This window comes from Tupaia chinensis, unplaced genomic scaffold (genome assembly GCF_000334495.1).
Source record: "Tupaia chinensis unplaced genomic scaffold, TupChi_1.0 Scaffold144731_1, whole genome shotgun sequence".
Taxonomy (NCBI): Eukaryota; Metazoa; Chordata; class Mammalia; order Scandentia; family Tupaiidae; genus Tupaia; species Tupaia belangeri.
Window position 1 is genome coordinate 1,184,944 of NW_006204591.1, and position 15,513 is coordinate 1,200,456.

The 15,513-nt window shown below is 41.8% G+C and overlaps 1 protein-coding gene across 3 annotated transcripts in view; it reads left to right on the forward strand.

Moving 5' to 3' along the window:
• Positions 1–15,513, forward strand: part of CREB5 (cAMP responsive element binding protein 5) — a 516,790-nt gene that overhangs the window by 488,875 nt on the left and 12,402 nt on the right. For all 3 annotated transcript variants that reach the window (XM_006167341.3, XM_027767819.1, XM_027767818.1), the window contains exon 8: positions 11,853–12,176. In XM_006167341.3, the coding sequence (XP_006167403.1) occupies positions 11,853–12,176 (324 nt within the window). The remainder of the gene's footprint in view (positions 1–11,852; positions 12,177–15,513) is intronic.

Genomic DNA, 15,513 nt, shown 5'->3' on the forward strand with positions numbered 1-15,513 from the left:
GAAAGAGCAAGAAGCACCCTTAACAGGGTTTCACCATGTCACAGTCACCTTTTTTTCCAGACCTCCAACTTGACGGGGAATAGGGTGCATGCATATGGTGCTCTGGTCAGCTGAGAATCCAAACGCAGGTCAGTCACGTAGCTTCCACTGCAGTTCAACACACTGGCAACTGCACCACCGATGTGGGGCTCATCTTCACTTTGGACATTCTTACAAATCGCTTCACCCGTAGACTTCTTACCACTTAGCCAACACCAACTCCTATCCTTTAATGGAATAGGAAACTAAGGTTTCCATCTTCTTTTGGTAGGTAGATCAAAACACAAGAATAAAAGGTTTATGTGTCTGGGGGCCAGCCATTGGAATGGTGGTTAAGGGTGCTGGACTCCCACATGGCTGACTGTGGTTTGAGTCCCAGACCTAGTGGCTTGCTGTCTCACTTTCTCTTTGACTCTCTGGCTCTGTCTCTCTCTCTCTTTCTCTGTTCCTCTCTGGTCAAATTAAAATAAAGAAATAAATAAATTCAAATAAAATAATTCTTTAACAATAAAGTTTACTTATCTGAAGACTCTTGGTTGTTCTACTATAAGCAGAATCGAGACCACTCTGGCTCTCAGAATAGCAATACATTTTGAAATTCACTAAAATATAGATAGCCTTATACAATGTTTAAAAAAAGCTGAATTATAAAAGTCAGTCTCTAAGTCCAAGAAATGCAGGGGAGTGGCATTTAAAATAAAATAACCCTATAAACGTGCATTCATTAATTTCTTCATTTGACAAGAATAAATGGAAGACTCACTCTTGCAGAACTCTAATTAATAGATGAATTTGATATTAATATGAAAAAGCCTGGCAGGAAAATTGCTAAGATTTGTCTCTGTGGTGTATTTGGCTTTTTAATCATCAAAGTTCATTTCGTATTTAGTTCTGCTAAAACATCAAATTTGTTTTTTGGCTTACACTGAAACTGCTGAAATTCCCCTTTTTTCAGGACCACCTTGATTTCTGATATTTCCTTGTATCAATATAATTACTTTGTGTTTTTTTTCTTTTACTAATTACATCATTCTTAACATTTTCAGAATTAATGATCTAGTGCAAAAAAAAATATGATTTTTTTCCTAGGTTTTAGAGCATTCTCCCCCTCTGGGTAATCTCTTCTCCTGACCTGGTCACCTTATTTGATTTTTCAAATGCCAGAGGGCCTGTATTAAATTGAAAGAGAAAGCACCTCTCTCCCCAACAGGATCTGGTCATGGTACACTCCTTTTCCTCCAGTTCTTCATCTCATCATGATCCTGGGAATGCATGTATGTGCCCAGTCTGTTTCCCAAGCTACGAGGGCCAGGACTAAAATCTAGGTCAACCGTGTGAAATATACCCTTCCTTTGCATAGCACTGTAGGACTGGCTTATTTATTTTACATTTTCCTGCCAAATCAAAATCTAAAGACAGATACTTCAATTGGGAAATCATCAAAACTCAGATATGTTATAAAGTCTGAAAGGAGCACTTTTTGTTCCAAGTGATAAAGACAAGTATTATTTTAGGTAGTTATCTTAATGATGATCCTGAAATATACATGAATTTTAAGATCCACTGTGCTATCGGGGTTATACAGTAACTCTCAGTAGACATCCTGACGCCCAAGTGGGAATCTGGGCATTAAAACCATTTCTACTTTGGCAAAATGAAGCTTGTAGTGTATGTCACTCGACAGTGACACCAACGGAGCAGGACAGTCATTTTCCTGTCCATCCTTGCCTCTGCTCAAGTGTAGAAGTGTTATGACTATAAGAGTGCTGGCCGTTTATAGTCATTCAATATGATGGCTAAATACCAATTGATTTTTAAAACTAATTTAGAGGCTGAATTGTAGAAATCCTCGATACCTATAACAAGTCAGTAATCATTGATATTAAAGGGCATTTTTTTAGTGTTTTTTTTTGGTTTTTTTTTTGTTTTTTGTTTGTTTGTTTGTTTGTTTGTTTGCTATAGAGCATGTGAACTTGCCAGAGAGACAGAAAAAGACAGAGACAGAAAGAGTGAGAAATCGCCCCCCTTCTCTGTTCTGCTCTCAGGATTTGGGGCATGTATGCACATGCACCCAGCATGTGTCCCATGTTGCCGGGTCCGGGACTTGAACTATGGTCAACTATGTGGGAGTTAAGTGATGTAATCATAATGCCATCTGCTGGTCTCACTAAAGGAATTTTTTTCAAGTTTATTTATTTTTCCACTGAACAAGAGAGACAGAGACACAGAGAGAGATCCCCAAATAGAGTCTCAGGACTGGGATCCACCCCCAGAGTCATTGTGGACATGTGTGTTCCTAGGGTACTCAGAGTGACCTCTGGATATGAACCTAGAACCTTCCTAGGTGGGTCAGCCTCACAGAATGTCATGTATAACCACTGCACTACCATCTGGCCCTAGTAATCACTTATATTAAAATAACACATCCTGGAGCCAGCAGGTGGCATGGTGGTTAAGGGTGCAGGACTTCCACGTGGCCAACTCTGGTTTGAGTCCCAGACCTGGCAATTTGCTCTCCCCCCCCAATCTGGCCAAATTAAAATAAATAAATACATAAATAAAGTTAGATAAATTCTTTTAAAAAATTAATAACACATCTAGAGAAGGTTTTTGGTTTCCTACCCTTGACTATCTGCACCATCCAGAAGCATATGTTAACTCTCTCTGTTTGTGAACTTTATTTGGAGTTGAAGGAACAAAGAGATTATATTTTATAGCAATGCCTTGGGGTAGCACTGAAGGCATTTATTTTTATTCTAAGGAAAATCAGAATACAGATTTTGTTATATCTGTATATAGACAGCCTCTTATTTATGGTTGTTCAACCAGAAACCAGAAACACTATGGCCCAACCTTCTCCACCCCCAACCCAACTCAGTTTCAAATGTTAAATAATTTGGCTTGGCTTTTCATCTATAAAGCATAAGCCTTCAGCCTCACTGAAGGTAGAGAAGAAATGTTTTTACAGTTCCACAAATGTTTTTCGTTGGCATGAGTTGTTGCTAATGGGAGATAAATTGCCTGGGGTGGGTGTGGGTGGGTGTGCTGTGTGCGTGAATACTCATGCAGGCACACATGCAAGCACGCTTGGGTGGTAATGACGTGTGTGCGTGTACCTGGACTTCACATGATGTGCTGTGATGCAAAACTGAGCTAGGCTGGAAATTAAACAGGGGCTGGACCGTCATGGCAGTGGCCACATTGGGATGGGGCGAGGTGGAAGCTAGTTTCTTACTAGGATTCAGATCCCGGGCAGCAGGCCCACCCTCCCACTGGGAACAGTGAACAAGGAGCTTGTAAAATACACAGACCGAATGAAAATGACCTCTATTGACTGAAACCAGCTGCGTGTCAGGCTTCTCGCTGTCTCTCCCAATTTGCTCTCCTAAATTAATGAACGTGGCAGAAGATGATAGAGAGTCAACAGGATCTTTTTTTCTTTCTTTCTTTCTTGCAGTCACACCTCAGTAATAACCCTAGATTTTATGGCTGAAAAATATATGTTTATTTACTTATTATTTTCCTTCTCTCTTCCTTGCCTTTTCTTGGCATTAGACAAAATATTATTTAAAATAAGACCCAGTTCAGCTTCAGAAAGAAAAAAATCATTCTGCAAAATACAGCTTGGACTCATTTACTCGTCATTTATCATCCCTAAGAGAGTGGGGTACAAATATCTCTATTTGGTGTATTTTCATGATTTACAGTGTAATTGCTTTTGTTGGTACCAAGGCGCAGGGAAGCAGTAGTCTCCCTAGGACTTAGGGAACTGTCCCAAACTGTTTTAAAATGACATAGAGAATATTAAAGGCAGCATCTGCTGAGCAGCTCGATCGTCATTTGTCTTCACTGCTGTCCTTCAAATAGGATGTAAGCTGATGCTGCAGAATAGACTCACCAGAGGCCGGAGATGTGTTTCAGAAGTGCTCAAAATCTTCATTCCCACACTTCTTGTGTGTGTGTGTGTTTTCTCTCCCATGCTTTTAGAAAGTTCTGATTTATTTGTCTTCCATTTCCTTCAGTTAGTGGGCAGATAACGATGTACCTAGCGCTGTGCCTGGCACATAGTCAAAGCCCAATAAATATTTGTGGAGTGAATAAACAGTTAAGTGGAATGTCATAAGCATTGCTAGTATTATTGTCTTGGCATGAAACTTGCAAGAATAGACTTGAGGCAATCAAGTAATTTCCCTTAACGGTGCAAGCTAATTATTTGGGAGATGAAGATCTGGTGCATAGTCGGTATTTGTCAGGCTCCATTTGCTTCTAATTAAAGGTGGGGAAGTTGTTTGTAACATGGAAGGAACAACGCAGGGCCCACTCCTAAACAGCTTTTCGATTTTCCATGCCACATTTTCATGATGCAATTAATGCATGTTCCTCTTCTTTATGTGTGATTTCTTTTGTCTGTTATCATTTTCTAGAAAGTGGGTGGGGCCTGGTGCAGGGGGCTCTATTGACAGTACTGTCACAAGCCATGGGCCTGTATGACATTTTTTTTTGGAGAGGTTTTTGCCATAGGACGCGTGCACTCGCCAGACAGATAGAGACAGAGAGACAGAAAGCGAGAAATCACTCCCGGGGGGATGGCCACGCCACAATCCTTTCTCCTCCATTCTCCTCTCAGGATCTTGGGCACACACGCACACAAGCCCAGCGTGAGTTTTAAGCCACCAGGTCCGGGACGCGAACCGCAGTCAACTACATGGGAGTCCAGTGACATAGCCATTATGCTAATTGCTGGTCCCTGGCCTATATGACTTCCAAGGTCAATTCTGGTTGACTAAGGAAATTATCCTCCCATACAAACAGCACCTGCGGAAAATGCTGCACCTTCACCATAAGCCTCAGAAAGTTCACTCCTTCATTCATTTACTTACACATTCATTCCAAAAATGTGAATTCAGTGTCTAAGCTGTATCGAGCTCTGGGTTAAAACTATGAATTTAAAATTGAGCAAAATTCAACAGAGTTCCTGCCTTCACGAAGCTTCCAATATGGGACAGTGAGTGAATGCGAATCAAATAATTATATTACGAAGCAAATAACTGCCCACTGAATTTTATCAAAAAGGGGTATGATTCCACGGGGGCCGTACAACACATGTGGCCACGCGTAGGACAGAATTGACTTAGACCAGGGAGAAGTTCACTGAGGAGGAGTCTGGAGCCGAGAGAGAGAGGATGTCTGCAGAAAGGGAAGGAACATTTCAGGCTGAAAGAGTAGAAAATACAAAGTCCTCATGTGTGGAGGAAGCACAGTGCTCCCTCCAGGGACTAAACGTAGACCAGAGTGTGGCTGCCTCGGAAGAGTAAGGGGCTGATGGGAAGGCACGACCACACCCTGCCGGGTCTATAGGTAAGTCATATTCAGGGCTTCATCCTCCAAACATTATAAAAGCATAGAAGGGGAGCGATTAGTTATACCCAAGTGTTAGGAAGTGAGAAAAGTGAGGGGGTACGTGGATGTAATCATACTTAGCTCTGGGTGGTCTGTTACTGCAGGCGAGCTTGCTGGAGAGCCTTCCCATCCACCCCCGCCTCCCCATCAGGTTTCAGAAAGAGGGTGTTGGGGTCTCTGGTTGTGTGCTAAATTCACAGACAGGCACAGCTACTGCTGGACCATGCGGGAATGGCACCTTGTCTTGTCAACTCTGTTAGCTTTCAACTTTTCACTTACGTTCTGCCTTTCCTTGTGATGATGGGAAGGTAGCATAACACTGTTTATTCCTTTTTTGTTTTTCAAGAGGTTTTCACTATACAGCACATGTGCTCACTAAAAAGATAGACAGGAAGCAAGAAATCACCTCCCCCCCACACTGGAGGATATCTACTCCTCAATCCTTTCCCTTCCATTCTGCTCTTGGGATTATGGGCATGCACGCACTTGTGCCCTGTGCAAGTTTCAAGCCTCCAGGTCCAGGATTCAAACTGCAGTTGGCTATGTGGGATTCTAACACCTTACCTCCTATGCCACCTGCTGGCCCCATGTTTATTCTGTCTTTAGCAAAGTATGATTGGCAAGCTTTCTGGCACCCTCTCTGACGATTCAGAAACTGGCTTTGGAGGTAGAGCACCTCTCCTGCAACAGCAGCTGAGCTTGAGCATGTGGTTTCTCCTCTCTTGTACCTTGCAGGTTTGTTCAGAGTACTAGGTAACTTAATAGGCACCTTGTGAAACATACAGAACAAGGACTGGCACCTAGCAAGTATTCAAGTAATGCTAGCCATTATTATTCGTTCTGTTTAGTGTTATAGAGAGAACTTGAAGATACATTGTTAGAGTGACAAAAAGCAGGATACAAAACTACATTTGGTAAACATGAGCTTGTGGGCCAGCCAGGTGGTGTAGTGGTTAAGGCAGCTGGATCCCAAGGGGCTGAATCCCATGTGGCTGACTGTACAGGGGTTTGGAAAATACTCAGGGTGCATGTGGATGCATGCCCAAAAATCCCAAGAAGAGAATGGAGGAGAGGGGATTGTAGCGTGGCTGTTCTTTCTGGGGGGTGATTTCTCACTTTCCTTCTCTTTCTCTCTCCCCAGTGAGCACACATGACATATTGCAAAAAACAAACATAAAGGGGGCAGGGGAGGGGGCTTGCACAACCGTATTCATATGAGTGCCAAGCAAATGTCTGAGGATAGGTGGTTGTTACATTTGCAGAATGGGAATGGAATTTATGGGAAGAAGGCTAGGCAGGTTCCTTTTGCTTTTTCACATGCTATTCTTGGAGTAGATTTTTGAAACAAAGTTTTACTACACAGCTATATACTTTTATAATAATGAAATTACAAAGACTAGTTTAGAAAGTCCATCAATCCCGGGCCAGTTGATGGTATTCTGGTAAAATCAGCTGGATCCCATGAGGTTGACTGTGCGATTTGAATACTGGACCCAGTGGCTTGAAAAACAGGCCATGCATGAGTGCATGCATGCCCCCAAAAAATCTCGAAAGGAGGGAGAAATGGAGGAGAAGGGATCGCATCATGACCAACCTCCATAGGGGTTGCTTTCTCACTTTTCCTTTTTTTCTCCTTTCTTCCCAGCAAACACACACACCCTCTTGGAAATTTAATAAATAAAACAGAAAAAAAAAACTCCAATACTATCCAATATATCAATTTTTTAAAAAGCCATACTAATTGCAACATAATCTTTTTCCATACTTTTTTTTCACCCCTAAGTTTAGAGATATAACTTGAAAACTTTTTTGTATTTAAAAACACGCGTATCTGAACTCAGTGATTAATTTTCATTTCTTTGCTATGCCATAGTCAAATAAAAGTGTTATTTTTAAATTACGTGGTATCATGACTCCACCATTTTATCTTATTCTAGTTGTTCATCCATCTCTACTTAGGCAGATATAGAATTGTCTGGAATGCTGTTCGCCCTCCAAATACAAGCAACACATTTGGCTTATTTATTGCTGACTTCATTGCATTTTTGAGCATTGCTTACATTTTTTGAGAATAAGCACTTTTATAAAACACACACATACACACACACACACACACACACACACTTCTGAAAATTGGGTATAAAAAGTATGAGTTCACTTCTCTGTTTGATAGTAACCATGATAGCCAGCATCTAATCACCCCCAGAGATAAGCAGCGTCTCTTCGCCAGGATGATCAGAATGAAGAGCAGTACCAGTGGTTGCTGCTCTCAAAAATGGAGACAAATGGGGAGTGAATCAGGATGCAGAAAGCATTTTCAGTGATTGTCTGACATGATCTACCGTGGTCAGCCAACCCTCCCTCTTTTTGCTTTTCTACCAGTGGAGGCTCTTTGGGTTTAACTAGTTAAATGGATAATTGTCAGTAGTTGAACAAGTTGGAAAATCATTACTATTGCACAGGGCTACAGCGGGATGGCTTTGATCACCACTTAAGAACAACTCTTTCCTTTCTCAGTGATTACCCACCACTATCACCAATCAGATAAGAACACAAATCAGAAGAGAACTTTAGTCCGTAGTAAATACTTGATGAAGCCGATGTGAGCCGGCCAGTTAGACGGTCTTCCCTGCCTAAGATACATTTCCAAGGGGTAACTGCATTATGCGGTACTGAGCACGCCGTGCCCCTCAGGACATGGTGATGACTGCCTGTGTGAAAGGGAACATAATTTTGAAGAAACTGGACCAAGCTAATTAGCAACCGATCCTTTAAAATGGGGTTAGCAAACAGTGGTCCAGGAACTGAATCTGGCTTATTGCCAAATTTTGTACAAGACAGACGCTCACAGTGGTTTTCACATTTCAAATGATTGGAAATAAATCAATCAAAGGTAGAATAACATTTCACGACATGTGAAAATGATATGAAACTCAGATTTCTGTCCCTAAATAATCATTCCAATTTGGGTTGGAGATATATCCAGCCTGTTGATATGTGGGATTCTAACACCTTACCTCCTATGCCACCTGCTGGCCCCATGTTTATTCTGTCTTTAGCAAAGTATGATTGGCAAGCTTTCTGGCACCCTCTCTGACGATTCAGAAACTGGCTTTGGAGGTAGAGCACCTCTCCTGCAACAGCAGCTGAGCTTGAGCATGTGGTTTCTCCTCTCTTGTACCTTGCAGGTTTGTTCAGAGTACTAGGTAACTTAATAGGCACCTTGTGAAACATACAGAACAAGGACTGGCACCTAGCAAGTATTCAAGTAATGCTAGCCATTATTATTCGTTCTGTTTAGTGTTATAGAGAGAACTTGAAGATACATTGTTAGAGTGACAAAAAGCAGGATACAAAACTACATTTGGTAAACATGAGCTTGTGGGCCAGCCAGGTGGTGTAGTGGTTAAGGCAGCTGGATCCCAAGGGGCTGAATCCCATGTGGCTGACTGTACAGGGGTTTGGAAAATACTCAGGGTGCATGTGGATGCATGCCCAAAAATCCCAAGAAGAGAATGGAGGAGAGGGGATTGTAGCGTGGCTGTTCTTTCTGGGGGGTGATTTCTCACTTTCCTTCTCTTTCTCTCTCCCCAGTGAGCACACATGACATATTGCAAAAAACAAACATAAAGGGGGCAGGGGAGGGGGCTTGCACAACCGTATTCATATGAGTGCCAAGCAAATGTCTGAGGATAGGTGGTTGTTACATTTGCAGAATGGGAATGGAATTTATGGGAAGAAGGCTAGGCAGGTTCCTTTTGCTTTTTCACATGCTATTCTTGGAGTAGATTTTTGAAACAAAGTTTTACTACACAGCTATATACTTTTATAATAATGAAATTACAAAGACTAGTTTAGAAAGTCCATCAATCCCGGGCCAGTTGATGGTATTCTGGTAAAATCAGCTGGATCCCATGAGGTTGACTGTGCGATTTGAATACTGGACCCAGTGGCTTGAAAAACAGGCCATGCATGAGTGCATGCATGCCCCCAAAAAATCTCGAAAGGAGGGAGAAATGGAGGAGAAGGGATCGCATCATGACCAACCTCCATAGGGGTTGCTTTCTCACTTTTCCTTTTTTTCTCCTTTCTTCCCAGCAAACACACACACCCTCTTGGAAATTTAATAAATAAAACAGAAAAAAAAAAATCTCCAATACTATCCAATATATCAATTTTTTAAAAAGCCATACTAATTGCAACATAATCTTTTTCCATACTTTTTTTTCACCCCTAAGTTTAGAGATATAACTTGAAAACTTTTTTGTATTTAAAAACACGCGTATCTGAACTCAGTGATTAATTTTCATTTCTTTGCTATGCCATAGTCAAATAAAAGTGTTATTTTTAAATTACGTGGTATCATGACTCCACCATTTTATCTTATTCTAGTTGTTCATCCATCTCTACTTAGGCAGATATAGAATTGTCTGGAATGCTGTTCGCCCTCCAAATACAAGCAACACATTTGGCTTATTTATTGCTGACTTCATTGCATTTTTGAGCATTGCTTACATTTTTTGAGAATAAGCACTTTTATAAAACACACACATACACACACACACACACACACACACACTTCTGAAAATTGGGTATAAAAAGTATGAGTTCACTTCTCTGTTTGGTAGTAACCATGATAGCCAGCATCTAATCACCCCCAGAGATAAGCAGCGTCTCTTCGCCAGGATGATCAGAATGAAGAGCAGTACCAGTGGTTGCTGCTCTCAAAAATGGAGACAAATGGGGAGTGAATCAGGATGCAGAAAGCATTTTCAGTGATTGTCTGACATGATCTACCGTGGTCAGCCAACCCTCCCTCTTTTTGCTTTTCTACCAGTGGAGGCTCTTTGGGTTTAACTAGTTAAATGGATAATTGTCAGTAGTTGAACAAGTTGGAAAATCATTACTATTGCACAGGGCTACAGCGGGATGGCTTTGATCACCACTTAAGAACAACTCTTTCCTTTCTCAGTGATTACCCACCACTATCACCAATCAGATAAGAACACAAATCAGAAGAGAACTTTAGTCCGTAGTAAATACTTGATGAAGCCGATGTGAGCCGGCCAGTTAGACGGTCTTCCCTGCCTAAGATACATTTCCAAGGGGTAACTGCATTATGCGGTACTGAGCACGCCGTGCCCCTCAGGACATGGTGATGACTGCCTGTGTGAAAGGGAACATAATTTTGAAGAAACTGGACCAAGCTAATTAGCAACCGATCCTTTAAAATGGGGTTAGCAAACAGTGGTCCAGGAACTGAATCTGGCTTATTGCCAAATTTTGTACAAGACAGACGCTCACAGTGGTTTTCACATTTCAAATGATTGGAAATAAATCAATCAAAGGTAGAATAACATTTCACGACATGTGAAAATGATATGAAACTCAGATTTCTGTCCCTAAATAATCATTCCAATTTGGGTTGGAGATATATCCAGCCTGTTGACATGGCCCCCAAAGAGGTGCAATAGCCCCTATTCTTTTATTTGTATTACTCCCTTCTCAAAGTCAGAGAAGGTGAGTGTGAGAGAAAAATGAGATTATCTGAAGGGACCGTGAGAAGGAGCATGGCAGCAAAGAGGAAAAACCTACATCTTGTCTCCAAAAGTTATGGATTACCAATGCTGATTTGAACCTCTAAATCACATTACGACTCTTCTTACATTTTCAAATTTGAAGTTATTTCTTGTTTGTGTCTGAGAAGTATTTTGACACACACTATTTTGCTCTTGTGCCTCTTACAAAACACAGTGCCATACCAGATGTAGGCTCTTAGTTGAGTGGCCTCACTGTATTGAATAGTTCTACTTGGCTTATACCACATTTGGCTGTAGATACAATAGGAAGAATGATTGAATAGTAGAAAATACTTTTTAGTAACATATATGTCTTGATAGGATATCTGGCCTAGTTGCTATGATAGGTTTTTTGTTTGTTTTGTTTGTTTGTCTGTTTTCCTAGAGGTTTTTGCTATAGGGTGCGTGCACTCACCAGAAAGACAGAGAGAGAGAGAAAGAGAGAGAGAAAGTGAGAAATCGCCCCCAGGGGGATGATCACGCCACAATCCCTTCTCCTCCATTCTCCTCCCGGGATCTTGGGCATGCACACACACGCACCCGGCGTGAGTTTAAGCCACCAGGTCCGGGACTCGAACTGCGGTCAAATACATGGGAGTCCAGCGATATAGCCATTACGCCAACTGCTGGCCCCAGCTTTGTTGTGATAGTTGAATGGACATTTATAACTTACATTGACCCTCCGATCGTAATATGTAAGAAAATATAAAATGTATACAAAAGCAATCCTGCTACCAGCAGACAATGTTAAGAGTAGAATTACAAATATGAATCATTTTGCTTCAAAATCCCTATCATGACCTCAGTTGACTCCTCTCTTTTGTTCTGTTTCAGAGGTTGAAGGCTGCATTGACACACCACCCCGCCGCCATGTCAAATGGGAATATGAACACCATGGGACACATGATGGAGATGATGGGCTCCCGGCAGGACCAGACACCACACCATCATATGCACTCACACCCGCATCAGCACCAGACACTGCCACCTCATCACCCCTACCCGCACCAGCACCAGCACCCAGCACACCATCCTCACCCTCAACCCCATCACCAGCAAAACCACCCCCATCATCACTCCCATTCCCACCTTCATGCACACCCAGCACATCACCAGACCTCTCCACACCCGCCCCTGCACACCGGCAACCAAGCACAGGTAGATCTCTTCCATGATCTCTTTCCCCTTCCTTGTTCTTGTTAACAGTACAAGCTCCACTATTGGGGTCATTTGCAAAAACTCTTATGATGAACCCCTCGTGTTCTATCTGATACTCCGGGGAGTTCTGTTTACTTCCTAGGAGGTGATGATTACTCATAAGAGCCTACCACATAGCGATTTCTGTAAATGTTATAGTACATTTCAGGCCCTGTCCCTAGAGCCAAATAGGAACGTTCAGTTCCCCAAACATCTGTTTTTGCAGTGTGTTCCAAAGTTAAACCCCCAAAAAAGTAATGCCAATGGGAAGACTAGGAAAAACCAAAGCTTATGAAGGAAGATGTGTATGCAGGAAAAAAAAAAAAAAGTTTATTCTAGCTCTGGTTCTAGCTGCTGTATTTCATAACACTATAGAGACCCAACTTTGTCACCTGTGAAATAGAAGTGAAATATAATGGACACTCTTCTAAGGAACAGTACATGTCAAAAATCCAAGGAGTAACAATTCAGGGCAGACAAAGAAGCTTGGTGAGGGTTGCAGGGTGTAAGGTGCTGTGTAAATGGTGAGGAGAAGTGACTCATCGCACCGAATGTGAAACGCTGTGAAATGTGTCGGAGGGAGCAGAGAGCGAGCCAAGCTCTGTAGATGATCAGACCAAAAGAAAGGCCAAATCCCCTGGGTGGAGAGTCACCAGGAGTGTCTAGAAAGAAAGCCAGCATTTAAACTAAACTGAAAGAGGGTTGGGGGACTAGGCAGACATTATGTCACCAGGCCAAGAGAGAGGCGAGTCCGGGCACCAGGGTTTTAGTAAGTGGATGAAGGGCATGTCCCAGGAGCATGGCTAGCCCTAGCGACTTTGGATCCCCAACCAGGATGACCTGTCAGTGCCCTCCACCCAGTCTACTGCCAGCTTCCAGCCAGCTGGGTCAGAATGGTGTCGGAAGCATGGGCCGCCAAATAAGACTTATTCACCGTCTCCTCCACCGTCTGCCCCTGCAGGCGAGACCTCACACCAGGCAGCTTTTTGCTCACTTGAGCCCCCCCTCCCTTGACACACTCAAACCCCGGTATCATCAAATGGCTCCCTCACAACTAGCTCTTGGTGTTTTAGATAAGCTTACTTTGTCCTTCACGGCGTCCTGTATAGTGAAAGGTTGGTGGAGCTTCAAAGTGCAAACGTGTTAACTCATTTCCCACTTTGTCTCTGGCTGTGGACAGAGAGGAGTAACCTCCCTAAACCTTACTGGACCTTCGTTTTCCCATCTGTAACATTGCGGTAATAATAGACTAAGTTCTCAGGCTCCTCGAGTATTAAGAGAATCCCTGAAAAGTCCATGGCTCAGTTTTCAAATCATGATAGCCTTTTTAGTCAAATGCCATACTGAGACATGTATTTATAAGGAGGCAGGGGGGACTATAAAATTAAAGGTAGGCAAATTGATTCAGGTATGTGCTGACAGTTTTAAGGAAAATGAGATCAAGGTTTGGTTGCCTTTGTGGGCAAGTTATTTCACAGACAAGTTTAACAGTTCTTTGAATATAAAAGCCATTCATTAGCTAATGACTAATTAGTCCATTGCACTGTTTCAAGTCAGTAAGTGGCCAATTGTATATGCAATTATTTCATTGCTATCATAATTAACTACAGGAACAGTTGCTTTTTTATCGCATACTAAAAAGCAAGAGTCTGGGTTGGACTTGTTAAAAATTTGAATCAGATCATTGAGACAGTGTTCTAAACTATCACCCTTAAATTATATTAATCTGGCTGATTACCCAGATCCTGTCATATTGTTCAATTTTATGATTGCCCCAACAGTCAGAATAGATTTCTTAAGGTCTTTCCAACTCTGAAAGGCCAAGATGATTTGTAATAAATTTTGTGGTTTTGAAATCTCGATTCATTATTTTTAATCAAAATTAAGAGAATTTCATTCTAGAAATAACTCGGCAAGTAACAATAATTATCAGGAACACAAATGTTGGTTTCAGAGTTGAACTTGCAACTTCTCTTGGCTTATTATTGATTTCTCCTGCGTTTAAGGATGTGATTTTAGAGTCCCGATTTCACTTCATGATCATCAGGAATTTCTCTTAACCAACTCATTCTTTAAACCCTGAACCTATACTGCACCTGAAACCACATTGCTTACCACTTTGCGTGAAGCCACGGAAGAAGTGTTACGTAAAGATTGATCGAAGTTAGGGTAGGAGGATACAGAATTGAAAGTGAGGTCCCTACAACAGAGATTAATAACCAGTTTTGTCCACTTGAGAGTCTTATCTAGAGCTGGCAATAAGAGATCCTGATTTCGTAAACTGAAAAAGGTGAAAGCAAAAATAGCCAAGCCTTTAGCACGTTCATGCTTAATGCTTGCCTTTGCACTGGTTAGCTCAAGAGTGAGCATCAAAACGCACATGCTCAATCTTTTGGCAATAACAAGGATTACATCTTCGCCAGCCACTCTGATGAGTAAGACCTTAGACGATTAATTTATTTTATTATTCCTCTATGATTGGGAGGCAAGGAATTGCCAACAAACAGTTTTAGAAAGTGTCTTGCTTTAAATAAAATTAGTGAGCTGCAGGCCGACCTCAATCCCAGGCTTGATTCTTTTACAGTTACTCACATGAGGTTCGATAGAGTTTGGGATTAAAATGTATCACCATCAGTCAGCTGATGTCAACCAGTAGCTCTGTGAGTGCAATTACAGTCACTCTGATTGATTTCAATCGTAGGGTTGAAATGTGGTAGAGAAGGTTGCTGGGCTTCATTTTTAAAACTTTTTGCCTGTTATTTCTGCAGGTTAAATGTCTCCTGTAAAACAAGTTTATAGGTATTCCCCTCCCTTGACACACTCAAACCCGGGTATCATCAAATGGCTCCCTCACAACTAGCTCTTGGTATTTTAGATAAGCTTACTTTGTCCTTCACGGCGTCCTGTATAGTGAAAGGTTGGTGGAGCTTCAAAGTGCAAACGTGTTAACTCATTTCCCACTTTGTCTCTGGCTGTGGACAGAGAGGAGTAACCTCCCTAAACCTTACTGGACCTTCGTTTTCCCATCTGTAACATTGCGGTAATAATAGACTAAGTTCTCAGGCTCCTCGAGTATTAAGAGAATCCCTGAAAAGTCCATGGCTCAGTTTTCAAATCATGATAGCCTTTTTAGTCAAATGCCATACTGAGACATGTATTTATAAGGAGGCAGGGGGGACTATAAAATTAAAGGTAGGCAAATTGATTCAGGTATGTGCTGACAGTTTTAAGGAAAATGAGATCAAGGTTTGGTTGCCTTTGTGGGCAAGTTATTTCACAGACAAGTTTAACAGTTCTT